The 17,714-nt window shown below is 40.8% G+C and overlaps 1 protein-coding gene and 1 non-coding gene across 2 annotated transcripts; both read right to left on the bottom strand.

Annotated features, from left to right (window-relative positions):
* Nucleotides 1–1,431: 1,431 nt before the first annotated feature.
* Nucleotides 1,432–13,907, bottom strand: SLC25A3 (solute carrier family 25 member 3). Its single transcript, XM_054631301.2, has 8 exons — nt 13,755–13,907; nt 13,444–13,600; nt 8,736–8,857; nt 6,371–6,550; nt 6,072–6,253; nt 5,192–5,364; nt 4,628–4,738; nt 1,432–4,517 (listed from the first exon to the last, which is right to left on the bottom strand). The coding sequence occupies exons 2-8, from the start codon at nt 13,592–13,594 to the stop codon at nt 4,357–4,359; spliced, it is 1,080 nt and encodes a 359-aa protein (XP_054487276.2). The 5' UTR covers nt 13,595–13,600; nt 13,755–13,907; the 3' UTR covers nt 1,432–4,356.
* Nucleotides 5,659–5,898, bottom strand: LOC129120132 (small nucleolar RNA SNORA53). Its single transcript, XR_008534193.1, has one exon. It is a non-coding gene; the product is annotated as a small nucleolar RNA SNORA53 (small nucleolar RNA).
* Nucleotides 13,908–17,714: the final 3,807 nt, after the last annotated feature.

The raw sequence follows: 17,714 nt of genomic DNA on the forward strand, positions 1-17,714 counted from the left end.
TTACCAAATGGCATTTGAAGCAGGCAGCAAAATTAAAGAACAGCCATGGTAAAGTATGCATTGCCTATCATACCTGAAGCAATGTATGTACACATGCACATACACTTTAGGGGTTTGAGGGTTACATAATAAATATATTGTGGATTAAAGGCATCACAGGCTACAGTCACTTGATTCACTTTGCTTGCAATTTTATGAATGCATCATTTGTGGTCAGTAGCCAGTAAGAATCTGTAGAGGCAGAACTGGAGAACCGGTAGAGCAACATCTACACAAGTGATGTGGAAAAAACCACATTCCAGCTGCACAGTTAATCTGAGCAGCCTTGACACAGCAGAGGTCTGTCTGCATGCAAAGAGTGTACTTACTCCTTGGGACAGCAACCAGAAAACAAGCCAGGATAAACAACTGTGAATTTCACTTTCAACCTCCAAATTCTAGAACATGTCTCCCAATGAAAAGCTGAGTGTACAGTCCTGTGCGTGGTCTCCAAGGGAAGTTAAGCATGCCAAAAATGTTACAGGACCTTTCATTTTCCTTTCCCTTTAGATGTGTGCAGACTTCCTACCCTTACTTCCCAGGATAATCCTCTCAGATATTTTTCTTGCTGCAAGCAAGGCAAAAAATTTAAGTCACAAAGGTAAAGTTTACTTGAAAAAGATATTTTGGAATAATCTGTATCTCAAGTTGTCACACCACTGTACTGACCTCAGGAGTAAGGCAAGTGATCTGAAATTCTCCCATAATCCACACAGGTATTACAAATCTCTATTTGCCCTTCGGGCACACATCTCCACTGTACTAAAAAAATGGAAGCTTTATAGTAGCTTTATAATTGTACTGCTCTCATCAGGGAGGCAGAGAGCTCCTTGGACAGTGGAAAAGGTGAGCAGAGAGTGAGGTCTTTTTCAAGAATTTAAAGCAGACAGGTAACTTGCCTCCTTGTTATAGTACTGTCGGTTGGGGAGAGTATCGGCTCAGTGAAACTACAACCCCTTAGTTCATTTCTAGGGTCATGCAGTGATACTCTGCAATTTTATCAAATGATTGAGTGATTCAGGTAATAATGAAAATTACAGCTATGCTACTTAAAACAGATCATCCCATTGAGCCCAAAATGTAGTGACATTCAGGCCATCTTTGCTTTTAATTTAGCTTTCAGGTACAAAACTGGCCAATTAGTATACTGTCAGCAATTTAAAAGGAAAAAAAACAACCCAAAAGCCAGCAACAGCATTAAATGATCAATGATGAAAAATTACATGAGCAAATGAATCCCAAAAGAATAAAATTTACTTTTAGACACCAGAACATCTTCTTAGCCAAGAATTTTCTGCTAGCAGTATCTTTCTCCCTAGCACTGAGTTACAAAAATTGTATTCTGTAACAAAGCCACACAGCTATTAAGCCCATCTACCCAAGGTACTCATATTTGCTATAAAAAAGCAGGATGTTTATTGTTTTCACTGTGAACTACATCATTTCTATGTAAAAATGTAAATGAGTTACAAGTATTTGTATTATTACAGCCCATTTTAAAATGATATGCAACAGACATTTCCGCAAGTATCAGTGAGCGTCAGCACATTTCATCTGTAGTACAACCTGATATAAACACCGTGTGCAAATGCAGTTGTTACTCCAAATTTATATATATGGTATGCTTTAAACCAGAAAGCTCATCTCAGCTCCAAAACCAGCAAGAAAGTATGTTTTCTCCTTCATAAAATATACACAAGCAGCATATACATAATCCATGTTTTACAGAGCACTTTGGGGTTTATTGATGGGTCTGGAGTTACCTAAGTTCAAAATGGGGTACCTCTTTTGGATACAGGACTTTACTTGCAATGGAAGGGCAAATCCATCAAAAGCACCATTGCTCTATCTCAACCTTCAGAAAATGTACCAGGCATTATGCACAAAGACCTTTTAAATTGTATTTTAATACTACGTTTTTCCCACTGAAGCTTATTTAAAATACCAGCAGGCAACCCTTTAAGCAACACCGTTTCCTAACAAGCATCTGAACAATCCTATGGCTGAATGTCAATGAAGCTGGCAGCTGCAAGGCAATTCTCTCCCCCTCTTGGGTTTTCCACTGAAATACAACACTGCAAGGAGCACTAAGTGTATTTTCCCTTTCTCAGTTACAGAAGAGGAACTGCAGGCTGCTCCTTGTAGTCTTATCTCAGGTCTACCTTGATATAATTATCTAAGCATTTTTAAAAGATAGTTTCAGGTCTACCAGTGAGCAATAAGAAAACAGACTTAAGGTGCTCTTATTGTTGTACCTATTTGTAACAACACTGCAATATGGACTCAATCCTAGAGAAAAATTGTGCGATTTTGCTCCACGTACAGAATAAGAGTCTTGAGAAATTTAGCTCAGCACTAGATTGCTTGACAGACTACCTCACTACATGAGCCAAGCTTGTCTCAGTCTTCTGCCAGCCTTAAAATTTGAGTTCTTCACTTTCCCCAGGATTAGAAGGAACTTTCAGCAAAGAAAGAAAATTCTACTGAGTAAAAACATGCCTCTAAAGAAACTGATTTTCAGTACACGAAAGTGAGTTTTCCTAGCAAGCTGCACCATACACACAACTTCAAAAATGTGATTTAACATCAACAGTCTTAATACAAGTCATAGTAAGGGCTCTTCTCCAAGGAGGCTCTTACAAGTATTTAATGACTCATTAAATAATTTCAGAGCTTCCCATTCACGATGTGGAAACAAGATTTACATACTTTTAACATGAGATAATTTTAATTCAACAACAAAGTACTTGTACGAGTATTTTATTTAGACTGAGGGTCTAAATTTGACTTTGCTGTGTAATGCAGGCAGATACCAGTTGCTCTAAGAGTGCCTTTATTACTGTCATGGTGACAGGGAAATGGTGTAGTTCTAGCTTTTACTCTGCATTCTGAAAGGCAACAATTCAAAATAAGGCCCAGCTTTCCTGTTTAGCATAATCATTCAAAATCTTGGATGTTGGAGGATTTTCCCAGGGGGTGAGAAGCTCAGTGCTACAATAGCAGGCACATCTGATTCCAGCAAGATGCAGCAGTCAGTACATTTAGAATATCCAATGGCACCTGCCTGATTTGTCCTTTTGGCTCTGAAGGAGCCAAGAGGAAGAAGCAGTGTAACATCAGTGCCAAGCTAAGTTCAGTATCAACAGCTCACACGCTGTAAGGCAGCCTATCCACAGAATTGCAAAAAAACCACATCAGCTCCAGCTCTACTTTGGGAGCAAAGTAGTACTGGATAGGGTGTAGTGATTACCAACTGTGAGTTATTGAACAGGTGAAATGCAGAAGGCAGCACCATCTCCCTCCACTAAGACTTGAGAAAAAATTCAAAAATAAATACCTTAACATTGCCTTAATTGTCTCCTCTTGTGTGCTGAGGAGCATGTATTTCTTCATATCAAGGTCCAAAAAGCCTGGCATGGTTCCTTGAGCTGCAGAAATACATGGTTCAACCATAATTCAGTATTATACTAATTCAGAAAAAAAAACTGAAATAAAAAACTACAGCTGTAGCAAATGTAGGGAAAAGCTGGCAAGTTTTTCAAACTCTAGAGTAAAAGACAAGCCATTTTTATTTTATTGTAAAGCTGAAGTACACCATTAGTAGTCAAATATATTTGAAAATCTTTATTAACATCAGCTTTTCTCTAGTTAAGAGGTAGCAACTACTGTTTAATTCCACAGGACAATCAGAAGGGCCAAGTTCTTTGGTGTGGTTCAAAGCCAACAGAAGCAGAAATTAGTCAAGTAAGCATAAGTTGGGATGACCATCCCAAGGCAGAAACAGCTCTAGTATGCATAAGGTTCCTTTTATCTCTGTGGGAAACACTGATATCATGACTAGGATGCCCAATCAGACTCCAGTCTCATCTCAGCCATTCAGGAGTTCAGCTGTTCCACAGTAACAGCTTATTACAGGCAAATGATCAGTGGGCTCCAAGTGCAAGGACAGGTTCTTGGCACTTCTCTGGAAACAGTGAAAACCTAATTTTAAGTGAAAGGGTAACATTTCTCTAGTTTCTAAAGTGTGATACAGGGTATTTTTTAAAAAACTTTTTTGGGGTGGGAGGGGGGAAGCCAGGAGAGTATTTGAGGTATTTGCTACTATGAAATGAAGCTTACATATGCAGTAGTAAACAGACACTAAGCACTCTGTTTCTCATTTATTTCAGGCAATGACAGTGGTAGAATTTAAACCCTCACATGAGATGAGGGCACAACCAATAATGACATTGTATAGTTTGTTTTCTACATAGTCAAATATATAAAAGTTTCATGAAACTCATCACTGGGTCAGCCAGCAGTCAGTCCATGAGTTGTCTATTCAGTTAGACCAAGCTTCTTCTTCAGAGATTCTGGCATTTCAGGTGGAGGTGGGCGAGGAAGTCTGAAATAAACCTTGACAGAATCGTAGATGAACCACTGTAGTGCAGTCAGGGTACCAATCATAATGATACGAGCAAACAGACCTTTCCATACACCTGGAGAGCAAACCATAAGTGTGAGCAGCATAAAATGGCATGAAAAAAATACCTCCTCCCCTAAACACCAGAAACACTTGATCCAAAAATATATGAAAGAAAGAATGTACCTTTGAATCCAAGCCTCATAAGAACCTGTGAAGCTGAGCTGCCTTTTTCTTTGTTCAACACAGACACCACAGAGTCAGCAGGATGGGAAACAATTGCACAGAACACACCAGCTGAAAGAATAATTTGACATTAGTTCTGTGGTGTTTTAGCTGTACCACTACTGTGTACACTAAGTACAACCACCTGAAACTTCTGAACAGAAGAAAACAGCCAGAAAAAAACTTCTGAATCTTTGGATATTGAAAATTCCCCCCTTCCATCGAAAGATTCCCAAGACTGAGAAAGATGCAAATTTTCACTTAAATCAGCTGCAATTTTTAAATCTGGCCATCAATACTGGCAACATATAGGAGCACTTAAGAGAAGTCTCCTATTACAGACCCAATTTCCCCTAACAGACCTATTTTATAGTTACTTCTCCTGCACATTTCAAAGCTGCAGGGAAGTTCTCCCATGTTAGTGACATCTGCTAATGTCACTTTTCAGTTAATACTCTGAAAAGCAACAGGTCTCTAGATTTGCAGTAATCCATTAATGAAGTGTAGAACTCAAAGATTCCTTACCAATATAGCCTGCAACAAATGTGACTACCAGCTGTTCTCCTTTTGTACATTCACTTCGTGGCTTGGGAACAACGTACTTGTAGAGAGCTTCAACAGTACGTTCAAAGCAGGCAAATTTCATCATTGTGTATGGAATCTGTCTCATCCATAGTGGAGCAACACCTTTATAGAAACTTAACCAGAGAAGAGACAATACCAGTTTCATTTTCTTCATTATTGAAAGTGTATTTCTAACCTGAAATGAATTAGCTTATTTATTGCTGCCATACAACTTCTATATACTGACCCTGTAATGCTGTCAATCCCACAGAAATTAGAGTTGTTTAAATTCCTAAGTACTACCTTCCAACAGCAGCACAAATTGAAATTTTCCTGATCCTCAGGCTGCACAGCAGTTTCTTTAGTCCCTTTTCAGATTACAATACACGGCAGCAATGTAGTACTGATACTACCAGTGCAGTAAGGGTAATGTCTGCATACCAGCCAAGTCCTGATAGTGAAACATGACCTGTACATCTACAGCCACTTCTATCAGAACAGAAAGCTAACATGCAGTTATATTGCTCTCACATGCCAATGACTCAAGCATCTTTGACTGTACAACCAGAAAGTTGCTGAGTATCTCTGACTGGAACTGCTAGAAACTGAAGTTATCCAGCAGAACTCAGCACAAAGATACTCACAAAGATGGATCTAAGGAGCATGTGGAATTAACAGCCAGTTCAGCAGAGATCACCTGAAGTATGTTAAATTCTTATCTTGAAATACAAAAGACCAAGAAGTATTACAAGCTAAGGCCAGAACTAGTTACAGCACCAGCTCTTCATTAAGAAAACATACTGAAAATCAAGAATTGCAATTAAAATGAAGGGATGCTTACGCCCAGATGCCTTCTTCTGCAAACATTTTGGGTAAAGCCTGCCGTAGAGTGTTTGCATATCCAGGCTGTGTCTGAATGCGAACTTTAGCAGCTTCCATTGGAGCCAGAGCAATGTCAGCAAAAAACTCCGCACTGGCAGATGCAGCTAAATATAGCGAAGTACGCCACAAATAGGCATTTTCCTGAAAGGAATTGAAACACACATTTTTATTAATGAGTCATGCTTTTGGGATTACTCCTTATCACTAATACTACTATGCTGCAGACATACAGCTTTACAAAAAACATTTAAGGCTTACCTCTCCCAGCATGTTGCCATACAGGATTTTGAAAACTTCATAAAACCCAAATTTACAAAGCCCTTGCATGGAATAGCCAATAAAAGTTGGAGCCCATCCCTTAGCCAAGCCACGAACACCATCTTCCTTGATTGTCACTGAAAATCCATTGAAGATGCTCTTGTATTTTTGTGGATCGACCTAAAAAGAACAGACAGTTAAATGTTTGATATAGCTTACTATTTTCCTTCTCACGCCTCCATCCAAAATTTTAAATTTTTCTATTCCTCAGACAGCTGGTTTCCTCTAATTCCTAGAATACACACCACAAAGTTACACTAATGGTTACTTGCTACTCTCAAACCCTGACTTATTTTAACAGCCAGTATGTTCTTCATCAATACTCAGAAACCACCAAACTGAATTTTGTTTCACTTTAATTCTCCAAATTAACAACGCAACTGTAATGAAAAGACTTACTGAAATCACTGTTCTAACACTGTCAGTGGTGCAACTACGTGTAGATCAGATTTTAATGGGTCCTGTCAGCAATCTCATCTACTTTACACACTCTACCTATGTACACTCAAGCACTGCCAGAAACCTAGTGATCATATGATTACTAATCAGAGAAGGTTGTTTCTCCTGTGTGATCTCTCCACGTAGTCAGAGTAAGACAGATGGAGTAAACCAGATCAAAGAGTGATCAAAAACTTCCACACTTGTACTTTGACTTGGGAATAAAGGCTACACAGCAATTGTCTTCTGCCCATAAAATTTTGAGAGATTTTATTAACTTATCAGAAATTTAACACAGACTGACTTGAATAATTTTGTTTCAGGTGAAAGGAAGTAATTTAGCAGGAACTTTTCAACAGGTAATTACGTCACATCCCACTGTTACTTTTCATATTTGACATCATCCTACAGCTCCTCCAAGGATAAAAAGGAAGATATCAAACTGGATGCCCATCAAAGCTTTCAGAAAGAGCTATGAAACATGCATGCCAACCTGCACTGACTGGTATACTGTCTTGCAGTCTAGGAACAATATACATGAGATCTAGTTCACCTAAATATTTTAGAAAGAGCCATAATTTTAGAAAATTGGATATTTAATCAGGCACTGTAAAATGGGACTATGTTCAAGTCAGAACCATGCTTAGTTATGAGGTGTGTAACAGGTGTCCTGGTTTCAGTTAAACCATGGCAAAGGTGACCTCTTCTTAAAAAGACATGAGAGGGCTGGCAAACGGTTTCTTCCTGGAGAACTTAGGAAGGATTAGTAACATGCTCTGTACTGGATCTGTAAAGAGATAAATGCTGACAGGTTTTACAAGATCACATCTGGAATCCACATGGAACCCCCCTCCTGAACCTCCCTCTAAGTGCTGGAGAGGGAAGGGGAAGTACCACCACCCTGACCATATAATAAACCAGAACTGGTAGCCCACACTGAGCATGTCTGATGTATTACAGATTTCCTAGTTTGAGACCAGAATTTCAGATGCTCTCAAGAATGTGAAAAAGTCTCTCTGGTAAATATTAAATAAAGGCCATTCCAAAGAACATGGTTTTGAAGAACAGCACATGCATACTTCTAGCATGACAAGGAGGTCTGACTAATTCAGAGTTCCCTCCTAATTTCAGGAGTTCTATAATAACAAAATGGCCATTTTTATCATCAGCTATGCAACAGGGAAATCATGAACTACTATATTTCCAGAAATTTACAGGAATGCTTTAATTTGCATTCTTGCAGATTTGCCTGAATAAATCCATTAGTATGTTTTCATCCATGGCTGTTCACAAAATTATTTTAATGTGTCACAAGTGCAATGCAACTTTCAGATTGATCAAAAACCACTTCAAGGAAAGCAGTTGCAAACATCAATGGCCTTCATGATATCAAATCAAGTATCAGCCACTCTGTTCAAAGTGACATCATTAGAAAATATCCAATCCATAAGCCATGCACTGATATCCATGGTGTTAATGAATCAAATTACACATGCATGTCACTCCAGGCTAAAAAACACAGATCCAAAAGATACTATTTCCTTACTCCAAAAGCACTGGAATAATGCTGGACAGCTAACCAGCCAGCAGAGTAACATTGTGGTGGATGCCTTTTAGCACATAGTCAGTTAAATGAGCCTTAAATGCTGTCAAAAATAAATGCTGTAAAAAAAAAAATGCCAGATTATCCGTAATACCTTTACTTCTCTTCAAAGTGGTACTTTGCTAGTCTTACAGCAGTAAATTTGATAAATTCAAGTTTGCTTGCTTGTTCTCATCCACAAAAGACTGCATCCCTACTGCCAACTCTCAATATGCTGGCTACATAGAAAACAGAAGTTCAAGAAATGGTGAAGTTGATACAAACCTGCATACGACATTTCACTAAATCCAGAGGTACGACACCAGTGTGTGTCAGGCCACAACTTAGGACCCCACCAACGCCACAGAGAGCATAAAACTTGAGCGAGCCATATTCACAACTGTATTCTGCAGCAAAAAATAAAGACACACCATGCTTTTATATCAACTCCATGCACTGTTGGACAGCCATGTCCAGGGTATAGTTTATGCCTCCATCTCATTAGTAATTAAATATACCACACTGAACATGCTCTGCCATCACATACCAACATGCAGAACAAACCTGCATTCTGCATTTAACCAGGTCTAGAGGAACCAGGGCTGTATGTGTTGTTCCACAGCTAATAATCCCACCAAGGCCACAAAGGACAAAGAATCTGTTTGAGCCATAGGCACAGCTGTATTCTAGTTAATTGGAAAAAATTACATATACATGATCAATCATAAATTGTAACAATGATCAGAAAAGAAACAAAACTAAATGCTACTTTCTCTAAAGTATTAAACTGAAATAATCTCCCATGCTGGATTATTTTAATATAGTGTCATAATGAAAAATTATTCTTTTGCTTTAAATTACAACATTTTGGACTGAAAAGATTTGATTCTAAGCCTTCCAAGTTGAATTTGTTCCTTTAAATAAGCAAAGGAAGAAACACTGAAGTTTTGGCTCAGAGCACGCTAAAACCACAGAAATTAATCTCAAAAGTTACTAGCAGAAATTATGACTCAAAGTTGCAATGCCCAACAATTTCTTATATCCAGGAAATAAGAATAGTATTCCTCTAGAACTCAAAGGACAAAGCTTCTCTTATTAAATATTCTATGACAGTTTAACTTCTGTATTTAAGTAGAGACTATAAAAGCTACAATATTGGTGTTGGACATATGCAGATGTATTTTCAGGTATTTCTCTGATTATTTACATAGATTTTTTGTAAATTGTCTTTCAAATACAGAATCTCACATGTATACAGCTTGATGAAACTGCAGATTGCTATTTATCGTCCCATTGAATGCTCATACACAAGGTTCATTAAAGAATCTTTCAGATCACATTTATTCAAGAGATACTTCATATGCACTGTCCTATACAGTGTATATACTGTGTATAAAACCATCCAACCTTAGAATAATTAATTTTCACATATTGCTATACAACAAAGTTACTGGAGCTGGAAAAAAGAGCCCATTTTCTTCTTTCATTTTTGAAGAAGCTACAGAGGCTAGAAGTGAGTGCAAACAAGAAACACTCAAATTTACAATGAACAGTAAAAAATAAGCAGAAAGTAGCAGCACAGTTCTGCTACTATGCTCGAAATTTAAAAAAATACGTAAAAGCAAATCCAATATACTGAATAAGAATACAGAAAATAATACACTATGTAAAAATATTCTTCAAAGTAGAAAAACAATCTTTTGCTACTAAATTCACTGCTGTCACTTCAATATAATGGAACAATCATTACAGTGTTACAACTTAGTATCTCCAAGAAACACTAATGAAAACTAAAAGACAGCAAAAGCCTATCTTATGTACAGCTTCTTTGCCATCTTTCTGGTTCTGAATTCCTTTATGAACATCAATAGAAGCTGACAATGATGTTCAACAGCACCAGCAGAACAGCAGATAACACTAGCAGGCTTATCCAGCTCATAAGTTTGCTAACATAACTTTTAAAGGAACTCCTTCCCACAAATGTTCCAGATTTTGCATTACATTTTGTATTTATATTTTTTACCTTACTTTTAAAAATTGCCCGAACAACAAAAAATAAGTTTTCACAGATGCCATAGTGAACCTAAGTTAAAAGCTAAAAATCAGTTATCAGAGTAACTTATTTTTAATTGAGACACTGCTAAAGACTGTAAATATGCTGATCTGGGACTTACACATAGCTCCAAAATAGCTTGGCTAGCAGAAACAGTCTGTTCTTTCTAGAATGGCTGGTTAAACACACACAGATCAGGCAGGTATAACCAGAGAACAGACTCTAGGTCTGTTTGGGCCAGCTCTGTCTAGCTGTGTCTTTGGCCAACAGCACCAAGCCCTGCAGCAGCTAACATGCTGCCAGATCTCAGAACTGCTTGTTCACATGGCCTTTCTCACAGTAATTTTAAGTCATACTCCTCAAATGACAGGGACAGAGCTTTATAGTAGCCAGAGTAAAAAAGAGTTTTATATATGTGCTGGATTACAGTGCTATTCAGACTGATCTGTCAGCCTGGTGTTCAAGTACAGTGATTAAGAAAGCCAGTACCAATTAGGCTTGAGCTCTTTAGAGGTGCCTAGGTTTGTAGTGGTACAATACTATTAGGACAATAAAGCCACAGATGATATTGGAATTTTTATTTCAGAAGTAGAGTCAAATTTTCTAAAAAATTTCTAAATAAACAGCTGAACATGCTGCACAGAGGACAGGAAAGTCATTCTAACATACCCAGGTAATGATTTAAGACAAACACCCTTATGGTACACAAGTTATACATATGGCATAAAAATATATCTACTCTGTTGAGACAGCTACCTTGTAACTATTTCATATCTCTGCTTCCAATCTGACACGGTAACAAGGACAAATTCCATGAGTGGGTCATAAAATACTTGGTCTCTGAGCGCCGATGTGGCTGATGCCCTGAGCTGATCTCAGAAGGTCGTGTGGTTTGTACTGACTTTGTGTGACCTTGTGCAAGTTCCGATATCTTCTGCAACGTGCTATGTTCTCAACACAAAAGCCAGAACCAGCTGGGTACATGAAATAATGAATTCAGCAGAAAAGATTATGAAGATTGAAAAACTTTGGCCACCTTTGACCTCAACTGCCAACAAACAGGATGAAGATTAAGCATAATGCTTTGAAGAAATAAGTGCACCTACAGAATATATTTAGCATACCAAAGAGCGATTTAGGGCTTTAGTTAGCTGGCAGCAGGATTACTACACTGAAAGCCACAAATAATTTCTTGAAGACTTTGTAAAACTAACCTCTTTCATATATTATATGAATGTTTATGCAACTCCACTGAAATACTTCAATAATCACAGTACTTCAGAAGAGGCAGCTTGCTGAAAGTAATTCCTATTTTTTTGGTTTTTTAAGTAAAACCAGAGAGACACTTTTAAATTACTGATAGCTTAAAAGAATTAGAATTTTAATATCCACCTCTACTTCAGATGGACCTCTACAGGTTGGAGAGGCGTGCAGAAAAGAACTGAATTAAGTTCAACAAAGGCAAATGTAGGATCCTATACCCGGGGAGACACAGCCCCATGGACCAGCACAGGCTGGGAGCCAACCTGCTGGAAATGGCTCTGCAGAGAAGGAGCTGGGGGTCCTGCTGGGCAGCCAAGCTGTCCATGAGCCAGCAGTGTGTGTCCCTGTGGCCAAGAAGGCCGCTCCTCCAGGGTATCCTGTAATGCACTGGGAAGAGCACTGCCAGCAGCTCGAGGGTGATCCTGTCCCTTTACTCAGCCCTAGTGAGGCTACAGTTGGAGTGCTGTGCCCAGTCCTGCGCCCCTCGGCACAAGACAGACATGGAACTCCTGGAGCAGGTCCAGGGGAGGGCAACAAAGATGATGAGGAGACTGGAACACCTCCTTTATGAAGGGAGGTTGAAGGAGCTGGGTCTGTTCAGCCTCAAGAAAGGATGACTGAGAGTGGACCTCATCATTGTGTATAACTACTTTTGGGAGGGTGTCGAGAGGATGGATCCAGGCTCTTCTCAGTGGTGACTGGACAAGAAGCAATGGGCAGACACTAACACACAGGAAGTTTTATCTGAAAATAACTGAACTTCTTTACTGTAGTGACCACACACTGAAACAGGATGCCCAAAGGGGCTGTGGAGTCTCCCTCCCTGGAGATATTCAAGAATCTGGACACAGCCCTGTGCAATCTGCTCCAAGATGACCCTGCTTCAGCAGGGAAGCTGGACCTGTAACGATGATGACGATGACTCATGGTAGTCCTTTCCACCCTTACCCATTTTGTGGTACTGCAAGTATCATCAAGGTCTGACCTTCAGAAGTCGACAAATTAACTGGGAAACATACAGGAAGCACTTGCACTTAACTCTTAAGTGCATGCCTGTATCTTAAAGAGCAAGATATCTGGCATACATCCCACAACTAGTAAAAAGAAAAAAAGAACTAAAAACTAACAGCAGCAAGCAAGCCTAATGTATCTAGATCACGTACCCAGCTATGAATAAACTGGTGAAAAAAATAAGAGAAAAAGGATGGGAGAGATGGTCTTTCGAATCCACAGATTTCAGTCACTGCTCTTCTCCACCGATGAAAGAAGTACAGGCCTACAACCTCGGTGCCCGAGGCTGCAGGCCGTGCAGAGTCAGAAAAAGCGCTCTCTGCTCCCCAGGACAAAATCTACAGGAGTTTCTGTGATTACTCTGCACTAGAAGCCTCCGATGTGCTTTCCCGGCAAACCCGGATCCCTCCTGCTCCTCAGCACACACCGCCGGGAGAGCGGAAGCACTGCCAGCGCCTCCCCCGCCCGTGCCCTTCCTCGTCCTCCAAGCGGGCGCGTAGGCCCGGCACCGGCCCCTCCCGGCCCGGCCGAGCCCCGCTGGGCGCTGACATCCCCTGCAACGCTCTGTCGGGCACAGGCCCGCGATGGCGGGGTCAGCGCAGGCACCGCCAGCCCCGCACGCCCGCGGGCCTCGCCTCCGCCGCGGCCCCTCCGTCCCCCTCTCACCTTCATCGGTGGACGCGGCCGCCAGGCTCCGCCGCGTGGCGGAGGCCTCCGCGGGCTCCGCTGGGCGCTTTCTCACGCCGTCCTGCACCAGCTGGAAGTGCGGCGCGTAGAATGGGTTGTGCCGCGCGAGCGGCGCGATGGACGAGAACATGGCGACCTGAGGGGGGCGAGAAGACCAGAGCGACGTGGGACCAGAAAACCCCGCCACGGCGCGGCCGCCGAGCCCCGGCCCGGCAGCCGCGAGGCGGCCCTGCCGCCCCGAGGCTGAACCCAGTCCCCGGCGGCTGGCGGCCCGCGCCGCCCCGACTCACCTCGCAAGATGGAGCCGCTGCGGCAGAGGCTGAACGCGGGCCCCGCGCCGTCACCTTGTCCTTCACCGCGCCGGGGGCGGGGCCGCCGCGCAACGACCCGCGCCGCGATTGGCGGAGGCGCCACGCCAACCGCCGCGCACGCGCGGCCACCGCCCTCCCACCCCGCGCCTGCGCCCGGGCGGGGCCGCGCTCGCTCCGCGCCCGGGCTGAACCCGGCCCGCAGTGCCCCGGGAGCGGCTCCGCCGGCGCTGAGTCGCTGCGGCCCGCTGCTGGGGCTGGGTGAGCCCGCCCTACAGCGATAAACCGCGTGCCTCAGCTGCTGCTCCTTCCTTATCGCCGGCCGGCTCGGGGCGCTTGCCAGTCGCGCCACGTGCCTCCCGCAGCCTTGCCCCGGGCAATGTCAAACCAGAGAGGCGCCCGAACGCGAGTTCCCTGTACTGGCCTTGACCCATGCTCTGCAGCACTCACACCGAATCATGAAAGCACCAGGGTTGGAAGAGATGTTTAAGATGAAGTCCAAGCCCTAGCATCTCACCCATTTTAAAAGATTAGTTAAAGAAATCCTCGGTATCAGCCCAGGTTACACGTCTGGTAATCACATCCAGTAATACTTTGCAAAAAGCTCACCCCTCTCACCGGACTCCAGCTGAGAACTCTGCCAGCCCAAGCACAAGTCAGATTTAGCACCAAGCACTGTCTGCAGACATATGCTACAAGGGCTGCAGCTGCTCATAGAATTGTTTCTTACCGGTTTGTTAAAAGCAGAATGTTCTGTAACACAGGACCCATGCTTGGCCTTACCTATCTTTAAGTATACCTTTACCAGCACAGGGTGATTTCACTCATTTTTACATAGTACAAGACTAGCACAGACAAGCTCAGCTCTCCAGTTACTGAAGAGGCAATAACTCTACTTTCCCACTGTTTTGATAATATACTTTTGACTATGGTGCTCTGCAACAGCATTCACACACAAGCCAGGAAAGTAAGAGATGTGCTGAATATCCCAGCTCTTACTTCTGGACAAATGACTGCACCCCAACTTTGGTCAGCTAAGGGGCTCCTATCAAACTTCCAAGGAAGGCCCTTAAACCCTGGCTCTACTTGCTCTGTTTCACAATGAAGTTGTGAATCCAGGGAGACTGTCCTACAATGACAAAAGTGCCCAATAGCAGTGTCAAAGATATCAAGGCTGGTTAAGTGCCTCTTGAATAAACTACACTCCAGCTGCTCAAGTAGGAAAAGGACAAATGAAACTTGCATTCTCCAAATACTTTAATTTAGCAACTAGCTGACAGCCCAAAGTGCTGTTGAATTCATTGACAGTGGCAGCCGTGAAAACAAACCAGAATTGTTCATTTTGCCATTACTTGTTCTGCTCTACTCACTCGCCTCTAAACAATTCTTGGTAACAATGTTTTATTTGAAAGGCAAACATTGACACTTATTTTCAATTAGACAGTAACCTCTGAACGTGATTGAGATTTGGGCTTACCTTGAAACTGCATATAAATTATTACAATCCTTGCACTTTTCCAATTTTTAACATATGGAAAACCTTTGTTCCTTCCAATTATAAAGGATGAGTAGATGACTATTTATAGACATCTAATAGCAATTTGTGTGCACAACTATACAGATGCTTATGAGTTTGTCTGTAGAATTTTTCCGGAACAAACTGTGAGTTTGGTTTTGGTTTTAAATGACAATTAACTTCTAACAGCTGTAGTATTAACAAGAACTACTAAACAGCATAGTCCCATGAAAATACAGGGATAATGTATATTCTTGCTGAAACATAATTTCACAAAAAATATCTACCACTTTTCCCAGATGTGAAGGAATAAAATAGGAATAGCCTGTAACTCAAACTACCTAGATTAATTTAATTTCTGAGAGACATTGCAGGTAGTAATAGGTGAAGACTTGAAAGATTAGTTACCTTCTAGTGTCAACCTCTGTCCAATTCACAGTAAAAAGAGCTATTGTAAATTAAATCCACCTTTTTAATCAATACAAGTTTTATGAAGTTAGGAAAAATTCAGTTTGCAACTCTGGAATGTTCTTCATTTGTATCCTTCTGTTTTAACACCCACCATACACCCTCTCAATTTCTATCCCAATTTCACCTCACACTGCATACAATCAAGTAAATGCAGGCTAGTTCCTATCTTAAAGTAACTTTTCACAGTTCTAACATTTTGGTGAAGCCTGCACGCAAAATCAAAGCTCTTAGGAGCTTGTTTCCCAGGTGACCTTGTTTTCAAAAATACACAAGATACTGAAACAACCATCCATCATTTGATAAGCAGGTTAGCAGAGCAGCATCTGCTTGGGTTGTAAACTTGTACTTTATATACACTTTCCTTGTTGCAACATCAGAACTACAAGACCATGGTTCTAGAATCAGTCATGGATCAGGTTTTACAGCCCAAGGGAAACCTGGGCCGCAGCATTTCCTTCACCAGGATCCAAGCTTCCAATGTTGAACAACAGCAGTCACATGTTCTCAACACAAAAAGTAGTGAAACCTCTATTCTAATTAATTGCTGCTATGGATATCCTTGTCTGATAATATTTCTTTAATTTATTTTTTTTAAATTCTCCTCACACATTATATGGTTTATATCTTAAGCATCACCTTTTTTTTTCCCTAAAGAACAAATAACTAAGACAGTACAGTTATTAATATTTAACCACAGGCTACCAATGCTAACAAAGAACTTCAAAGTGAGGTGGAACAGAAAACTTGTGGGGTCTTTTTTTTGTTTTTTTTTTTTTTTTTTTTTTTTAGTATCAGCATATACACAGTACTTACAGGTTTCTGGTAAATTCCCTCAGGAAAAAGAAAAGCAAGTAATTTTCCACAGTTCTAGACAAAGATAGGTAGACTTACCAAACACACAATAAAAGCCACATTAACAGACAACAAAGGGTGTGCTGAAACATCTACCTTTGCAAACACAAAATTTATGCATCCCTGTCTCTATTCCACCCAATATGTTACTTAAGCCATATCAAATTATGTCAAATGTACCATGCACAAGATATGCCATACAATTTTACCAGCTTCATTTGCAATTACATAAAGTTTATTGCTGAGTCTTCTTTGGGACCTGTATTATTTAAAGGCATTCTTTTTGTACTTGGCTTTTCTGCTTTGAATCTACATATACCAGTTAAAATATTTTTTTAAGATATCTTGTCCACAAAACTAGCAAAGAAGGTAATTAGCAGACATTTTAATACCATAGTTTTGTAAGTTATACTATAGGAAACAAAACAAAACACCTAGACCAAGGCCAGGAGGGATTTGTAATAATTCTGTAGGGCAGTGCTGAGCATGCTGTTAGGAAGTAAACTTGGAGAAGAGGTTCTTTCATGCTGTTTCTTATGCAAATACAAATTAAGGTCTTAAAACACACAGAATTTAAATTTAAGATCCTTCTTGAAAATGTATTCTCTTAGACACTACTGAAGCTCTCACTCTCTCACATGGATGCTATAAGATTAATCTCAAGACTGCAAGTGAAATCCTCTAGTGATCTACAGCCTGACACCAGGCTCCCAAGACTGGATGCATGCTGAAAGATTAGCACAGAATTTAAAGGGGAAAATACAAACCGTGTGTTAACTCCAATTCAGACAGGAAATCAAAACCTGGCAGGTTTTCAGCATAACATTCTGAGCAATATGACCAATTATGAGACCCAAACTCAAAATAACATTGTCATGCCCATTAACTTCCACAAACCTTTTCCAGGCTTGTTGTAGTCCTTGCCCTAGAAGGAATTTCTTTAATCATACTTACTACATCAGAACTCCACTCATTTTTGCAACTGAATTTTGGATACTTGTCCATAAAGTTGCTCTGTTTTGTCATTGGTTCTGAAAGTTCAAGCTGGCTCTGTCTAAAAAACAAGATGAACTCATAGAACAAAAGTGAGAATGTGTAAAAGG

This window comes from Agelaius phoeniceus, chromosome 5 (assembly GCF_051311805.1).
Source record: "Agelaius phoeniceus isolate bAgePho1 chromosome 5, bAgePho1.hap1, whole genome shotgun sequence".
In the NCBI taxonomy this organism is placed as follows: Eukaryota; Metazoa; Chordata; class Aves; order Passeriformes; family Icteridae; genus Agelaius; species Agelaius phoeniceus.